Source organism: Echinops telfairi, unplaced genomic scaffold (assembly GCF_000313985.2).
Source record: "Echinops telfairi isolate 266 unplaced genomic scaffold, ASM31398v2 ScPeMD7_15;HRSCAF=58, whole genome shotgun sequence".
Classification (NCBI taxonomy): domain Eukaryota; kingdom Metazoa; phylum Chordata; class Mammalia; order Afrosoricida; family Tenrecidae; genus Echinops; species Echinops telfairi.
Genome location: NW_022103912.1, coordinates 8,720,090 through 8,735,887, shown reverse-complemented (window position 1 = coordinate 8,735,887; position 15,798 = coordinate 8,720,090). Strand labels below are relative to the sequence as shown.

Below are 15,798 nucleotides of genomic sequence, written 5' to 3'. Positions count from 1 at the left end.
CTTGATAGTCCTTCAATGCATACAAATGTTTTATCTTTAGTATGTCCCACATAGCTATGTTATCTTCCTCTGCATGAGCATTAAAGCTCTTTCATATATACACTTCACCTTATTTGTTTCTCTAGTCTATCTGGCCTAATACACCTGCCATAATTAAAATGATGCAAGTTTTAATCCAAGTGGAGAAATACTGGGCAGTTAGCACATGGAATTTTGAGGTCGCTTCTATATTAATGTTAATAAAAGAAATGTCATATGTAAAAGTAAAAAGTCACTTTCATGCAGTGGTTGCTATAAAAATAGACAGCCTCATCTTTCTCCCAAGGAGCACTGGATGGGTACAAACCACTGACCTTTCAGTTTACAGTCCAACACTTAGCCCATGGTGCCACCGAGGCTCCATAATGAACATTCTTAATAGCCCACTAACATTAAGTCCATTCCAATTCAGAAATCCTGTGCAGGGTTTCCAAGGCTGTAAATCTCTGTGTTAGTAGATAGTCCAATCCTTCTCTGAGGAGTGGCTTGTGGATTTGAACCACTGACCTTGGAGTTAGCAATCTAACACTTACCTGGCCACCAGAGCTCCTCTAAGATTAAAGGGAAATTTCATTACATCTTGTTCAGACCAAGGAGGAGTCTCTAAATGTGGAGACTACTAATTTACTGCCACTGAGTTGGTTCTAATTCATTACAACCCTGGAGCCAGAGTAGAATTGCCCCTGTGGATTTCCTAGACTGTAACTATTATGGGACTTGCTCGGTAACCCTTCACTCAAATCGCAATAAAAAGTTTTAAAAACAAAAAGAATTAACAATTGAGATTACAACTGTCTTTTAAAACCCAATAGCACATTAAACTAGCGCAATGTTACATACTCTGGTGTCAATTTGGGACTTGAGAGGATTAAGAGTGAAGGGGTGGAGTCTAGCCTGTCAATCAGATCACAGCCAATGAGGCCTCTGTGTCGACATGGCCTTCTCCTGAGGATTCAGGGAATTCCTGTATTTCCTCCCTGGAGGTGGGAGACACACACTCTCGGCTCACTCCCTTGAAGACTCTCTACTGACAAGACACATGGAACTACGTTAGTGCCCTGAGCTGGAACAGCCAGGTGGAGACCCTGCCAGTGCTGAGATGCCTACACCACCACAGGATCCATAAAACTTCCCACTGGCTGGCCTGTGATCTTCCTGCATTCTGCATCATTGCATGTGTTTCGTGAGTCTGAAGAGGACTTTATAGATTGGTATCAGACATATGGGCTAATATCGGACTTATGGACTTAATGTGGACTGGGCTGGGATGTTTTCTCAATAGTCAACTGCTTTTGTCTATAAAGCTTTCTTACACACGAGTGTGTATGAATTTGTTTCTCTAGTCTACCCAGACAAATACACCTAATATGAGAATTGTCAGACCTAAGCAAGAAGATGGCTAACCTTAATTTTAGACGCAGAATAGCACCAAAGCATCTCCTAAAACGTAAACAGGACAAACTGAAGGAAAATACCACAAAGGGGATTTTTAAAGAACCAGATTCATTAAGCATTTTGAAAAGAATCAAAAGGTTAGATGAATCCTGAGACATATGTTCATCCACTGAGGTCTACAGTAGAGAGGGCTGGGGACCAATGGCACAGGAGCACAAACATGACTGGAGTTTAAGAGCTACAATCAAGAGTCATATTCCATTTAACCGTGGCAGAAGAAAACTTTCAAATATGATTTTTAAAGTAAAATTCTTTCTTGCCTGAATTCTTTGGTAATTTAACCATTAAAATTTTATTTAGGAAAATTATTTAACGAAGACTCCAGTTATAGAGTACTTTGGCACATTAACATGGGGGGGAGGGACGAGAAACTACTTGATACAGTTCCGATACACAAATACATATATGTAAACATTTTGGAGCATTTATTTTAATAAAACTCTTTATCACTTCAGTTTAAACCATTCTATTAGGAAAATTTCTTAATTGTAGAGTGATTATTTCCTCAACTCTAAGTTAAGCAAAAAGTTTTATCAATTAAATTTACAGCAACATAGCCTGTAGAAATACACAATCATTTTACAATAATATTTCCCATATAAAAATTGTCATTGTCACAGATTCAAAATACAAGGCACCTAATGCAATGAAAGTAGTACAGTATATATAATGTAAGTGAACCAGGATCTTGTCCCAATATTTATTCATTTTAAAGCCCCACCAATTTGCACGAACATACTTATTATATACATTAAACATTTTTGTGTGTTAATTTGCAATATTCTGTAAAACTCAGAAATGGAAGCCGTACCTATTACAGGCAGCTTAGTTTAGCACTTTGCCTGTAAGAAACACTGATCTCTCTATATAAACGATTGCCTTACATTTTAATAATACAGAGTCCACCATTTAACACTAACACATTAAAATCTCTAGAACATTAGGATTTCATTCCGTGATTAGTTCAAACCATGCCATCAGCTGGATTCCTGGAGATGGATAAGGCAGGTTGGTCCTGAAGATGGACTGTGGACTGGAACTTCATTAATTGTAGTGATATGCAGACAGGTACACTGCAAAGTACTTCAGTACGAAAATGAAGAAAACACATGAGGAAAGCATATTTTAGAGTTTCAAAGAACTGAAACCATGATTTTTCAGACTAGGCACTGAAACACTCTTTTCTACAAAAACTTGCTACAGATTGTCTCTTCGCCGCGACAAGTTCCATGATCAGATATGCTAAAAAAACAAAAACAACATACACACATACACAAAATAATTAGATCACAATTTGAAAAATTTTAACTTTCTATATTTCATATTTTGAGTTTTGCTCTGCTCTTGAGTGGGCTCTCTCCCCGCCCCATGTCTGTGTGCATTTAATCTCTTTCATATTTCAAAAGAGATTGGCTCAAGGTCCACACTACACTGCCCCCTCTCATTTACATAACGAGTATGAACCCCGGGCACCAGAGGTTAGGATTTATAGCATACGTTGGAGAGTTAGGGGCGTGGTATGGGAGACAATTCAATCACTAACTGTGTGTTCAATTTAAAGGTGAAAAAGAAACACACAGCACCAATTGTGCTCCAAAACCTCACTAGAAAGACTATATATATATATATTTTTTTTCTTTTTTAAGGAATAAGCCACTTAGACACAAGAAGATCAGAGAGACATAGGCACAGCAGTTGACTCTTAGCTAGGAGTAGAGGAAGCCAGACACACTTTTTAGTAGAGAAAGGTTACAGTCTACAGAAAAAGCAGTTAAAACTCAGAGATCCTCTTTACTTTTCACAGCTGGTCAAGTAAGTACCACTTCTCCTTTCCAACTAGAAGACTTAAAGTCTATTTTCTGCAAGGTGGCTTCCTACTGAAAAGGAAGATGAGGCCAAAGTACACAAAGCCAGGTTGAGATAGCCAGCTGCTCTCCTCCTTTTCTCAGTTGCTAGCAAGGCAAATTGCTCTAGGACTTTACCCTAGGACATATCTGTTAGGAAGAAAAAGATTTAGCGATGCTAATAGTGTGTGTGTGTGTGTGTGTGTGTGTGTGTGTGTGTGTGTGACAAGAGGCAAGGGAGATCATCTTCAATGAAGTTCAGAAGAGCTTCTCATCAGCTTGTTAGAGTGCCACTCACTCAAACACAAGCAAGAACCAAGATCACCAGATTCTCAGAGTTGAGAAAAAGCGTGCAAGGCAAAAACTGAAATAACTAGAATAATAAAACTGTGTCAGGGGATATACAAGAAAATGTTATACCTGAGAACATAATACATAAAAATGAAATATCAAGATATTAAAGATGGACTCTTAAAAATTTAACAGTTTTTCTCTGGTTTTATTTATTCCTAAGTATTCCATCATTTGGGTGGCTATTATAAATGTTTTTTTGATTTCCATTTCATAATCTTATCTGTTGGTGTAAAGATTTGCAACTGATTTTTTTTGCCTGATTTTACACCCCACAGTTTGATCTGTATGCTTATTTTGTACCCTGCCACTCTGTGAATCTTCCAAATAGTTCCATTTGTTTTCTATGTAAAGGATCATAGACTAAATCTCACTGCCAGTGAGTTGATGTCAACTCACAGGGACCCTATAGGACAGGGTAGAAGTGCTCTTGTGTGTTTCCGAGACTTTAGCTGTTTATGGGAGTAGAAAGCCCTGTCTTTCTCCCATGGAGCTGCTGGTGGTTTTCAACTGTTGACCTGCAGATTGCAGCCCAACACATAACCACTATGCTACAAGGGCTCCTTGTTTGGGTCATCAGCAATGGAGTTCTACTTCTTCAGCAGTTTGAATGTCATTAATTTCTCTTTCTTGTCCTATAGCTTTGGCGCAGATGTCCATGACAATACTGAACTGCAGTGGTGATAAAGGGCATTTCTGCCCGGGCTCCTTTTTGCTTTCTGTCTCTCTCCATTGAGACTAGTGTTGGCTATTGGTTCCGTATAGTGCCCTTAATTTTGTTGAAGAATTTCCTTTCTTTTCCTAATTTGATGTGAGTGTTTTTATCAGAAGAGGGAGCTGAATTTTGTGGAATGCACCAATTGATAAGTTCGTTCCTTCATTTTATATATGTGGTAGATTATACTGATTTTGTTTCTCCTTAATGTTAAAAACCCTTGCATATTTGGTATGAATCCCACTTCACCACAATGTACTCTTTATATGTATATATGTTGTTAGATTCTATTGCCTGATTTTGTTAAAAATTTTTATGTCTGTTTATAATTCTATAACTTTCTTCTTTAGTGATATTTGCCGGGCTTTGGTATCAGGGTCACGCTCACTTTAGAAAATGAACTCAGAAGTATTCCATCCATTTCAATACTCTGAAATAGTTGGAAGAGAATTGGGGTCAGCTGTTTGCTGAATATTTGGTAGAATTAACCAGCGAAGCTGTCTGAATCAGAAACTTCTCTGTTGGGAGTTTTTAAATGACCTGATACAACCTCTTCTTTTGTTGTGGGTCTATAAAATATTCTATCTTAGTTAAAGTTTCTAAACATATATCAAACTACAGAATAAGAAACCCAAAGTGACCTGTGAGGGGGTACCCCCCCACTAAAAAACCTGGAATCTGCCCACCCCCCAAAAGCTATGCATTTCAATTTTTTTTTTTTTTACAAAACCACCTTATTACCTTCATTACACTTAATACATTTGTCAAATCTGGGATTCCATTCTTGGAGACATTTTTCAAACTCATCTGTTTGGATGGCTGACTGCACTTCCCTCATTTTTCTCCTTCACCTCTTCTGTGTTGTCAAATCTCTGTCCTTTCCTTTTCATTCGCAGAAACAAAAAGAAGTCGTGTGGAGCAAGGGCAGGTGAGTCAGGTGCATGGGGCAAGAGAGGCATGCTGCTCTGTGCCAAACACTGGCTCAGTGAGATGGTTGCATGAGCAGGTGCATTGTTGTGTCAAAAACAGCCCCCCATCTGCCACAAATACGGCCTTCTTTGTCACATACTACTACACAAACTTTTCAGAACCTCTAAATAGAAAGCTTGATTAACAGTCTGACCTGGTGGAAGGAACTCCAAAACACTATGAGTGGACATTTCCATTCACTCAGGAAGGTGATGGATGTCCAGAACAAGGTGTGTCATCAATGGACATTTTACCTTTTATGAAACGAGAAAACCACTTGTACACTTGAGTTTTTCACATAGTACTGACCTTGTAAGCTGTGTTCAACATCACAAGAGTTTCTGTGGCATTTTTCCCAAGCAGGAAACAAAATTTCACAGCCACATGCTGTTCTCTTAAATCAACCATCGTGAAAAAATAACGTTCGAGCGAAATTACTTTTACGAAAAAATTCACTGTGACCTAAGAGAACCAGGCAATGCCACTGAGTGCACTGACTGAATGCATTAACTGAGTGAGTTGCTTCATGCTCACCTAGCAGGAAAAATGTGTAATATAAAAGCTCCACCCAGTGGTTTTTCCCCCCGTTTTTTTTCTTTTGCTGTTGTTGTTCATATATAAAAGGGAGAAAATATCATGCTTATGGATAGGGAGACTTCACATTGTGAAAATGTTGATACCACCGCAAACGATCTACAGATAAAATGCATTCTCGATCCTGAACCCAACACCGTTCTTTAAAGAAATGGAAAAACTAATTATCAACCTTAATGGTAAGAGATGGGACCCTGGATAAACAAAGCACTATTAAAGAAGAACAAAGTTACACTTCCTGATCTCAAAGCCTACTGCACAGTCAGGGAAGTTTAGTCCTGATTTAGCAAGACACAGAGACCAACGGAACAACACTAGGAACCCAGAAGTAAATCTACCCACTTATAATTGATTTTGACAAAGGGTCAAAACTCATTAAGTAAATAAGGAAGGGTTCCCTTTAACACACTGGTGCTGGCAAAACTTGGTACCTATTTGCAAAAGAATGAAACAAGACATATCTTACATCATGTACAAAAATGAACTCAAGATTATTGACAACTAACTATAAAACCTTGAATGAAAACATATGGGCAAACTTAAAGGTCATAATGCATAACTAAAAACACAAACACAGACCCCAAACTAGGTGACTGGGACCTCCTAAAAAGTAGACATTTTTCATCTCCCCCACTACCATGACCTCAATTCTACCTTACAAATCTGACTAGACCAGAGCATGCACACTGCTACAGATAAGAGCCCACAGCACAGGGAATCCAGGACAGATACACCCCTCATGACAAATAGAGCCACCAGGAGGGAAAGGGGAAGGTGGGGGGAGGGAAGAGGGAACCAAACACAATGATCGACATATAATTCCCACCCCCACCAGGGAAGAACAACAGAAAAGTGGATTGAAGGGAGAAAGCAGACCATGTAAGATATGAAAATAATAGTTTTTAATTTATCCAGAGTTCATGAGGGACGGAGGATGGAGAAGGGAGAGAAAAAATGAGGAGCTGATATCAAGGGCTCAAGCAGAAAGAAAATGCTTTGAAAATGATGGTGGCAACATATGTACAAATGTGCTTGACCCAATGGATGCATGTATGGATTGTGATAAGAGCTGTAAGAGCCCTCAAAAAAAGGGATTTAATAGGAAAATTAGACATTCGTGTGCAGAAGATCTTATCAAAATAATATAAATACAAGGTGTCGAAGGGATCAGGTTTCAGGCTTCAAAGACCAAAAAAATAGCATTGTGAATGAGGGGGAGTGTGGAGTGGGGATCTAGGGCCCATCTGTGGGAAATTGGACATCCCTTTGCAGAAGGGTCATGGGGAGGAGACGAGCCAGTCAGGGTGCAGTGTAGCAATGATGAAACATACAGTTTTTCTCTAGTTCTTGAATGCTTCCTTCCTCCCCACTATCATGATCCCAATTCTACTTTACAAATCTGGCTGGACCGGAAGATATACACTGGTACAGATAGGAACTGGAAACACAGGGAATCCAGGACAGATGAACCCCTCAGGACCAGTGGTGAGAGTAGCGATACCAGGAGGGTGGAGGGAAGGTGAGGAGAAAGGGGAAACAGATTACACGGATCTACATATAACCTCCTCCCTAGGGGACAGCGGAGAAGTGGGTGAAGGGAGATGTCGGATAGTGTAAGACATAACAAAGTAATAATAATTTATAAATTATCAAGGGTTCCTGGGGGTGGCGGGGAGGGAAGGGAAAAAAGCGAGGAGCTGATACCAAAGGCTCAATTAGAAAGCAAATGTTTTTGAAAATGATGATGGCAACATATGTACCAATGTGCTTGACACAATGGATGGACAGATGGATTGTGATAAAAGTTGTACGAGTTCCCAATAAAATGATTAAAAAAAAAAAAGGAGAAAGGTTCAATCTGCACTAAACACATTGGTCAAGAACAAGACTCCAAGAACTGAAGGAATACCAATAGAAAAGTGGGTGAAGAGTGACAGAGATGATGTAAGATAAGAAAATAATAATCTATAACTTATCAAGGGTGCATGAGGGAGAGGGGGCGGGAGGCGGGAAGGGGGGAAATGAGGAGCTAATACCAGGGGCTCAAGTAGAAAGAAAATGCTTTAAAAATGATGACGGCAACATATGTACACATGTGCTTGGCGTAGAGGATGAATGTATGGATTGTGATAAGAGATGTAAGAGCCCTCAATAAAAGTATTTAATTTATATATGTATATATATATATATATACACACACACACACAGATTGGTTAAAATTAACAATATATCAGACAAGAGATTATTCTCTGAAATGTATAGAAAACTTGAGCACCTCAACAACTAAAAGATAAATAATCGAATAAACCATGGTCAGAGGGCATGAACATACACTTCGACAAAGAATACATTTAGGTGGCCAACAAGCATGGAGCAATGCTTGGGATCATTAATCAATCAAGAGATGGAAATCAAACCAAAATGAAATTCCATCCCACTGCAGCCTTAACAGCGAAGTTCAAAGAAACAGAAAACAAAACGTGCTGGGGAGGGTGCAGAGACTATAAAATGGTACTAACACTGAGGAAAACAGTCTGCGGCATCTTCAAAAAGTTGGAAAGAGAAATACCGCGTGATCCAGAAATCCAGGCACACATCATAGAGAAATAAGAGCTGTGAAATAAATGTATATGCCCATGGTCACTGCAGCACTAGTATAATAGCAAAAAGATGGAAGCAACCTACATGCTCATCAGTGACGGGATGGATACACCAACTGTGGTACATACACACAATGTGATACTCTGAAACAGTAGCGCCAAGCCATGGATGAACCAGGAGGAAATTAGGCTGAGGGAAAGGAGTCAGTCATAAAAGACCAAGGACGAGAGCAGCACTACATCCTGTCAGAGGTTCAGGCTGGTTTCAGAAGAGGAGGTGGGGCAGCAATGAGTCACAGGGCCTGGTGACCCAAGACCACAATAGAGTCCACCAAGACAATGATTTCCACACTACTCTGGTGAGCATGCCTGGATTCTTCAAAACCAGTGAGCAGCCATCTAAGGTGCAACCATTGGTCTCTCCCCACTGGAGGAAAGAAAAGTAAAGATAACTGAAGATGCATGGAAACAATTACTTCAATGAGCAAAGGTACCATGTGAACATCAGCCTCCGCCACCCTGAGACCAGAACCACCAGGTGGCACCCAGCTACCACTACCAAGTGCTCTGTGAAAAATGACATGAGAAGTTTCTGGATAGTATGGTGACAATGTGGAACAAAACTCAAAATCATAAAAGAAATGTTAAAAAGAGTGGACTCAGTGGTTGGACAGGCCATGGCCTTCAGTCACTCTTTGCGTCTGGGGACTGCCGTCAATAAGACGCAAACTGTGTACGAAGTATGAATTATTGAACAGAAATTTAGTCTTCACCTAATTCACAATAAAATTTAAGAAAAGAAAAACTAAACTATTAATATTATGATTATCCCTGTTGTGTTCCAGCAAGTTGACAGAGACCCTATGTGACTGAATAAACCTGTTCTGTTCCTACGGAGCCAGAAGTCAAGAAGTCAAACCGCATGTTGAACTGGGCAAATCTGCTGCAAAAGAACTTTCAAAGTGTTCAAAGGCAAAGATATCACTTTGAACCCTAAAGTGTGCATGACTCAAGCCATGGTTTTTAAAATCACCTCATGCCGTTCGACCCCCACAGGGGTTGTGACCCACAGGTTGAGGACAGCTACTCTAGGAGACGGAGGGACAGTGATTATAACAATGGGATCAAACAGTAATGACTGAGGATCTTACAGAATGAGGCAATGCTTCGTTTTGCTGTACATGTCCCTGAGTTGGAACCAACTCAACCGTACTCAACAACCATCTTCATGGAGCTATCTCAAGATCTCCTCTTGTGAGTGACTGATGGGTTCAAACCGCCAACCCTCTGGTTAGCAGTCACAAGTGTCACTACTGCCCCACTAGAGAGCTCCTCAATACTCAATATGCACAGAAGAATCGAAAAGCTAAAATTCTACAAAATGAAAATTTATTTTTTATAAACAAAGAGTTGGAGAAAGCTTCTAAAAAGTACAATGATAAGGCAAATAAAATATAAAATACACAAAGAAAAATAAATTTAGAAAATAGTCCAAAAGCCCACATCCAAACAATAGCTGTTTCTTTAGGTATGAAGAGAGAGGAACTTAGCCAATGGATAATCATGAAATTTCCCCAGATTGGAAGGGCAGTCAAGCACAACAGTTGGTCTCTGTTCATCGTGAGCAACAGAGAAAGAAGGAGAGTCAGGAACAGGAGGGCACGGAAAGTGTCACTAATTGTCCCCATGAGCAACTGACTACCTCCTTCCTTACGAGGCCACAAGACCGATGGTGCTGGGCTACCAGTACTGAACACTTAATCAAAGACTCCACAGAAGAATCCTGATCAAAAGGAGGAACACACTGGAAAAAATTCAAAAGTTTCATACACTCTAGCCTTTCTGGAGCTACAGAGGTCGGGCAAACCACAAAAACAATTACTCTGAAGCAATCTTTAAAACAAACAGACGAACCTCCTGAAATGTTGTTAAGCTTAGTGAAGACTGTCTACCTGAGTGCCATGCGCTCTGAAGACGGGCCTGGCCGGGACCAACTGGAAAACGCCGACTCGAAAGGTTAAAGGAAGGGAGCACAGTGGGCAATGCGTTTATGTCACACGAACCTGGGCTAAGGACCACGGCTAGCTAGCTCCATCCTCCTGGGAAGCCTTGTGCAGCGGAATGAGACTCTCACATTGTTCGTTGTCTTCTGGAGCTCTTCAGGGAAGAAAGGAAAAAGATCTTTAGAGCAGAAACAGATCCTTACAGACGGTCTATTTTGCTGGCTGCAGCTAGTGGTGTCAGAACAGGAGTTAGTCAGTGTGAAGAATTGGGCAAAACCTCCCACTAACTTGTCTTGGTTTCTTTTCAGACTAAAGTGTAACAGTTCTCTCTCCTAAAAAGCACTTATAGGAAGAAAATTTCACACAGCATTATCATATTTTATTAAAAACTATATTCGAAGGCAAAAATGGTCTACATTTAAATCCATTATAACAAATTAATAATTAAGCACTTAGATTTTGCCTGGAGAATCAATTTTCAAAATTCATTAGGAAGAAACACACAGGGTCTGAGAATTTTTTTCCTGGCATAGTCCATAAGTAAAACATAAACCTTTCAATAATCTTTCACAAAATTCTCCATGGAAGAAGGCAACCTTATTTTTTTAATGATCTAGAGAGGAAGTCAGTCTACCTCTGAAGTCGATGTTTTCTGCATATAAATGCAAAAAATCTTCTTATTCCCACCATCACTGGATCCCAATTATTATAATGACACAGTAGAGTTACAATAAAAAATGAAAAAAATACGGGGACAGCGCCTGCAAAAAATAACCAAGAAAACTGCACCTGAACACAAAAAAAGAAGACACGTTTTAATATCATCATTTTCCTTTTTAACATAGGTTTTCCATTCTGAAAACAAGCAGAACTAATGTTAAAACACCAACAATATTTAGCATCTGTGATATATTCTGTACATTATTAATTATAAAAATTAGCTTCAATTTATAATGAATCCATTGGCTTCACATCACCAATAATAATTCTTGCTTGGGGAGCAGCCTAAAGCTGGAAGGCATGTTTTTGTTTGTTAGGTAGAAAATCAAAATCAAAAATATTCACGACACAATTTTCAGTTTCTGTCTCACATTCCACTTTACCACTTTCTTCTTTACTGCTCTTCACCGATTCTTAAGTCGATCCTTCCCCTCAACGTCTGAGGTCACTTTAAAAAACTTACATTTTAGAAAAGTATGTTTTAGAGGTGACATGCTGTATTATGTTAAACACTTTTTTTGAAGGCTAGTACTAACAAAAAATGAAAAAAGGTGCAATTTTTGCAAGCAGTTTAAAAAGCAACTAGCTTGATTATCATCTAATAAATTTTGAAAAAATTCAAAATAATGGCTAGGTAAAATAACAAAAATAGAAACATTTGTATTAAGAACACGAAGTGAGAAAAGACAAATAAGCAAGTTACGGTTCAGACATAAAGAACCTTTAGTCATCATCAAGTTTGATCCTTAATCTGTGATTTTATCAGGGTCACGATGAAAATTAAAAACGATGAGAAGCTATGAAGTTACAAAAAAGAAAGTCATTTTTCCTTTTCCTCAGTCTGTGTTAACCACATAGAACCAAGAAAGGATCAAAAATAATTATCTGGATAAACGTCAGCTAATTCTTTCCAGCTGTGGATTCTCAGATAAAAGCCCAGGCAGCAAGAGGACAACGATAAACTGGACTCCATCAAAATAAAAAATGTTTGGGTATTAAGTGGCAGTATCAAGAAAATGAAAAGACTATGCACAGACTGGGGGAAACATTATAAAATCTCATTGTACCAGATAAGATGCCTAAAAAATTCAGCTAACCACTAACCACTAACCACTAAACCACTAAAAACTAACCACTCACTTTGAAAACAGGCCAAGAAAAGATACAAATAAACCAATAAGCACAGAAAGAATTGTTCACTAGGGCAATGTAAATCAAACGGCACAAGAAACTATCAGTCTGCCCCTACCAGGATGGTTAGGATCTGCACAACAGAAAATAAGTGCTGTTGCCAGGGTGGGAAACCGGACCTCTTAGGCACCGCTGGCGGATGTCAAACGGTCCACCTTGTGGGAGAAGAGAGTGTAGTGGTTCCTCAAGGGGTTAACTGTCGTGCTAGCTAAGGGTGCAGCAGCTCCATTCCTGATATATACCCACGTGAACTAAAAGCAGGGGCTCAGACGCTTACACACCAGCGCTCAGTGCAGCAGTATTTACAGCAGTCACAAGATGAAAAGCAAAGCAGCGACCAGCAGATGAATAAATATACAAAATGTGTTACGTGCATACAGTGGAATAATAATTCAGTTTAGAAAGAAGTGACGTTTTAAAACAAGCCACCAAATGGATGAAGCTTGAAAACATTATGCTAAGTGAAATAAGCCAGACGCAAAAGGCCAAATACTGTGTGGTCCCACTTATATGAAAGCTCTAGGCTATGTAAAACCCATCAAGACAAAAGATTAACGATTACCAGAGGGTAGATGGGAAGGGGGAGGAGGGGAAGGGAGGTACATCATTTTAAAAGAAAGTATATTAAAACAATTTGTAACGATGTAAAAACAACTCAGCCAAAGAAGTCCATGCCAACTGCAGACACATTAGTGTATACTTTGCAGAGTAATGACCTAAACAATAACTCCTATCTTGAAAACAGGTAGGGAAAGTCGTGTTTACCCAGGAGTGTTAGAAACACAGGTCTAGAATCACAGGCAATGCTCCCTCTGGTGGAAAGCATGAACTATGGCATTTCATAACCACCAGTCAAAGGCTTCGGTAAGACAAGGTCTTTTACGAGAAACTCAAGAATAATGATGGACAACTTTGAAAACCATTTCTTAAATGCACAATATGAGGTGGTCAGAAACACTGCTACAAGCAGGAAGGTGAAGCAACAGGCGAGAGGGTACATAAATGTTGACTGGGTGAAGGGGAGTGGGCTGGGACGGAGGGGAGGGGGGGAGGGGGTGGTGTGCGTGCGTGCGTGCGTGCGTCCTGAAAAGTAGCTTAAACTATTGAATAGAAATCATCCATACAGGTCCACATACTTCAGAAGGCAGTGTTTCCATCTCTTTAACCTTTCCCTGAAAATTTCTGTGCTCGACTTGCCATGTTAGAACCCCCATTTCACATGCTCAGGAGACTCGTGTTCCTTTTAAGTGTTCTTTGAGTTTGAGGAACAAAAAGAAATATGAGGAGTAAGATCGGGCAGTAGGGTCAAAAAAGAGCAAGTGCATTGTCGGGATGGAAAACGTTCCTAAACAACTTTCCTGGCCTTTTTCTCACCAGTGCCACTCTTGACAGGATGACTTTGCCAATATTCAACCAAAACTCATTTTAGGGGCTGAGGGGGTAGGGCTGCCATGCCTAAAGAGCAGAGCAGGGCCTGAGAGGACCAAAGGGTGGGTTCTCCACTCCAAGGGAGTACAAGAATGGGGCTGCCTAAGCACCAAGAACAGAGTTCCCAACCCAGAGGGCTTGGGTGGTTGAGCTGAAGCCCAGGGCTAATGCAGAATTAAGAGTTGGAGAGTAGGGGTCAATACCCAGAGAATAAAGGGTATTTTCCCGCTACATTTAGATTGAATGTTAAACTTCTTGTTATGTGTTAACCCATCTTTCCCTTTGTAATGGAAATGCCTACCTTGTGTCTATCCCACCATTGTACTTTGCCTCACTCATATTTGACTTGGATGATACGGATGATGAGATTTTGGACTCCAGATGGATTTGGGGGAGAAGGAAAAAGGACAGAATGCTTTAAATTTAATAATGACCCCACAAAATGTGTTGTAAATCCGAACCTCTATGCTTGTGGTTGACAGGAGCCCTGGATGCACAGAGGGTTGTGCATTGGGCTGCTAACGGCAAGATTATGTAGCTCGAGACCACCTAACAATTGGTGAAAGCAAGATGAGGCTTTCTGCTCCAGTAGAGTTACAGCCTTGGAAACTGATGAGGGCAATTCTACCCTGTCCCAGTGCTACCCTGACCCGACCCTGTTGGGTCACTAATAATTGGAATGGACTTGATAGCATCAGTTGCCTCTGGTTGTAATCTCATTTGGGGGGGAACAAATCATCTCTATTATGCAAATGAGGTTAATATGACTTGATTTCCAATAAACTTTCAAGATAATTAAAAGAAAGAAAGAAAAAACTACCTTAAAAGACTAAAAAAATCTAAGTCCTAAATGTATGCAAATATAAATCTGAATATAGTCAGGGTCCCAAAATAATGTCAATAAATGCTAAAATTTCAAAAGCAATATATAAGTATGGCCACCTATTGGAATCATGAACGTGAAAGGTTGCTACTATTATGTTTCTTTTAACTCCCTTGAGTATACCTTCCGGATACTTTTATCCTTCCCTCAATCCTTACCAACTGGACCCTGATTCAAATGATATAAAACAGAAATGTGTGCACACGTGTCCTCGAGTTAAAAGCTCACAATTACTGCTCTCGTTGATAAACACCATACTAGGTTGCTGGCAGGAACACCCCATAAGGTTACTTATTATTCCCAGTATCACTCACAAGAGTCCCTACATCCAGACCAGAACTTCATAGAGGAGGGTCGGAGTACCACAGAAATAAGCATTCACTGAGAAACAGCACTTCCTCTAGAGTAATTTATCCTCAACCTTTTTGTAGCTCTTTTCACTCACATACCCTGCTTCCCCGAAAGTAAGACATCCCCCGAAAATAAGACCTACTTACAGTTTTGCCTCTCGCTGGAATATAAGGTGTCCTCCGGAAAATAAGGCCCCCCCGAAGCTACCGTAACTCTGGACTCTGGACTATTGCGGCGGGCACCACCGCACAGCTCACTGTTGGCCATAGCGCAGCCAGAGCACACAGGAAGTACAAGGTCTCTTTTAATAAAACAATAAATGTGTACCATATTCTTCTTTATGGAAAAATAAGACATCCCCTGAAAATAAGACCTAGCACGTCTTTGGGAGCAAAAATTAATATAAGACACTGTCTTATTTTCAGAGAAACAGGGTAGTATTAAGAAACCGTTGGGGTCTCAGAGCAGCCAATCCACAGAGAAGACCATATGGCCAGCCCCACAATGAGACACGACATCCCTCACTGACCCATAGCCCTACAGGGGACAACACTGGAGACACAGTGTGGGAACTGCACCTGATCACCACACCAAGGCAAAACTCTTAAGGGCGTGCAACACAACAGCAAGGGGAACAGAGCAAAGAAGTCCCCAG

General features: G+C 40.1%; 1 protein-coding gene across 2 annotated transcripts in view; it reads right to left on the bottom strand.

The window, feature by feature from the left end:
- Positions 1-1,759: 1,759 nt before the first annotated feature.
- The window catches only part of SLC35F5 (solute carrier family 35 member F5), a 68,202-nt gene continuing 54,163 nt past the window's right edge, over positions 1,760-15,798 (bottom strand). Inside the window, exons 14-16 of one of the 2 annotated variants that reach the window (XM_004711895.2) lie at positions 11,205-11,359; positions 10,631-10,724; positions 1,760-2,736 (exon numbers count right to left, since the gene is read on the bottom strand). In XM_004711895.2, the coding sequence (XP_004711952.1) occupies positions 10,649-10,724; positions 11,205-11,359 (231 nt within the window). In that variant the 3' untranslated portion in view covers positions 1,760-2,736; positions 10,631-10,648. Of the gene's footprint in view, positions 2,737-10,630; positions 10,725-11,204; positions 11,360-15,798 lie in introns of those variants that run through there. The other variant, XR_006679827.1, reaches the window with a different exon arrangement.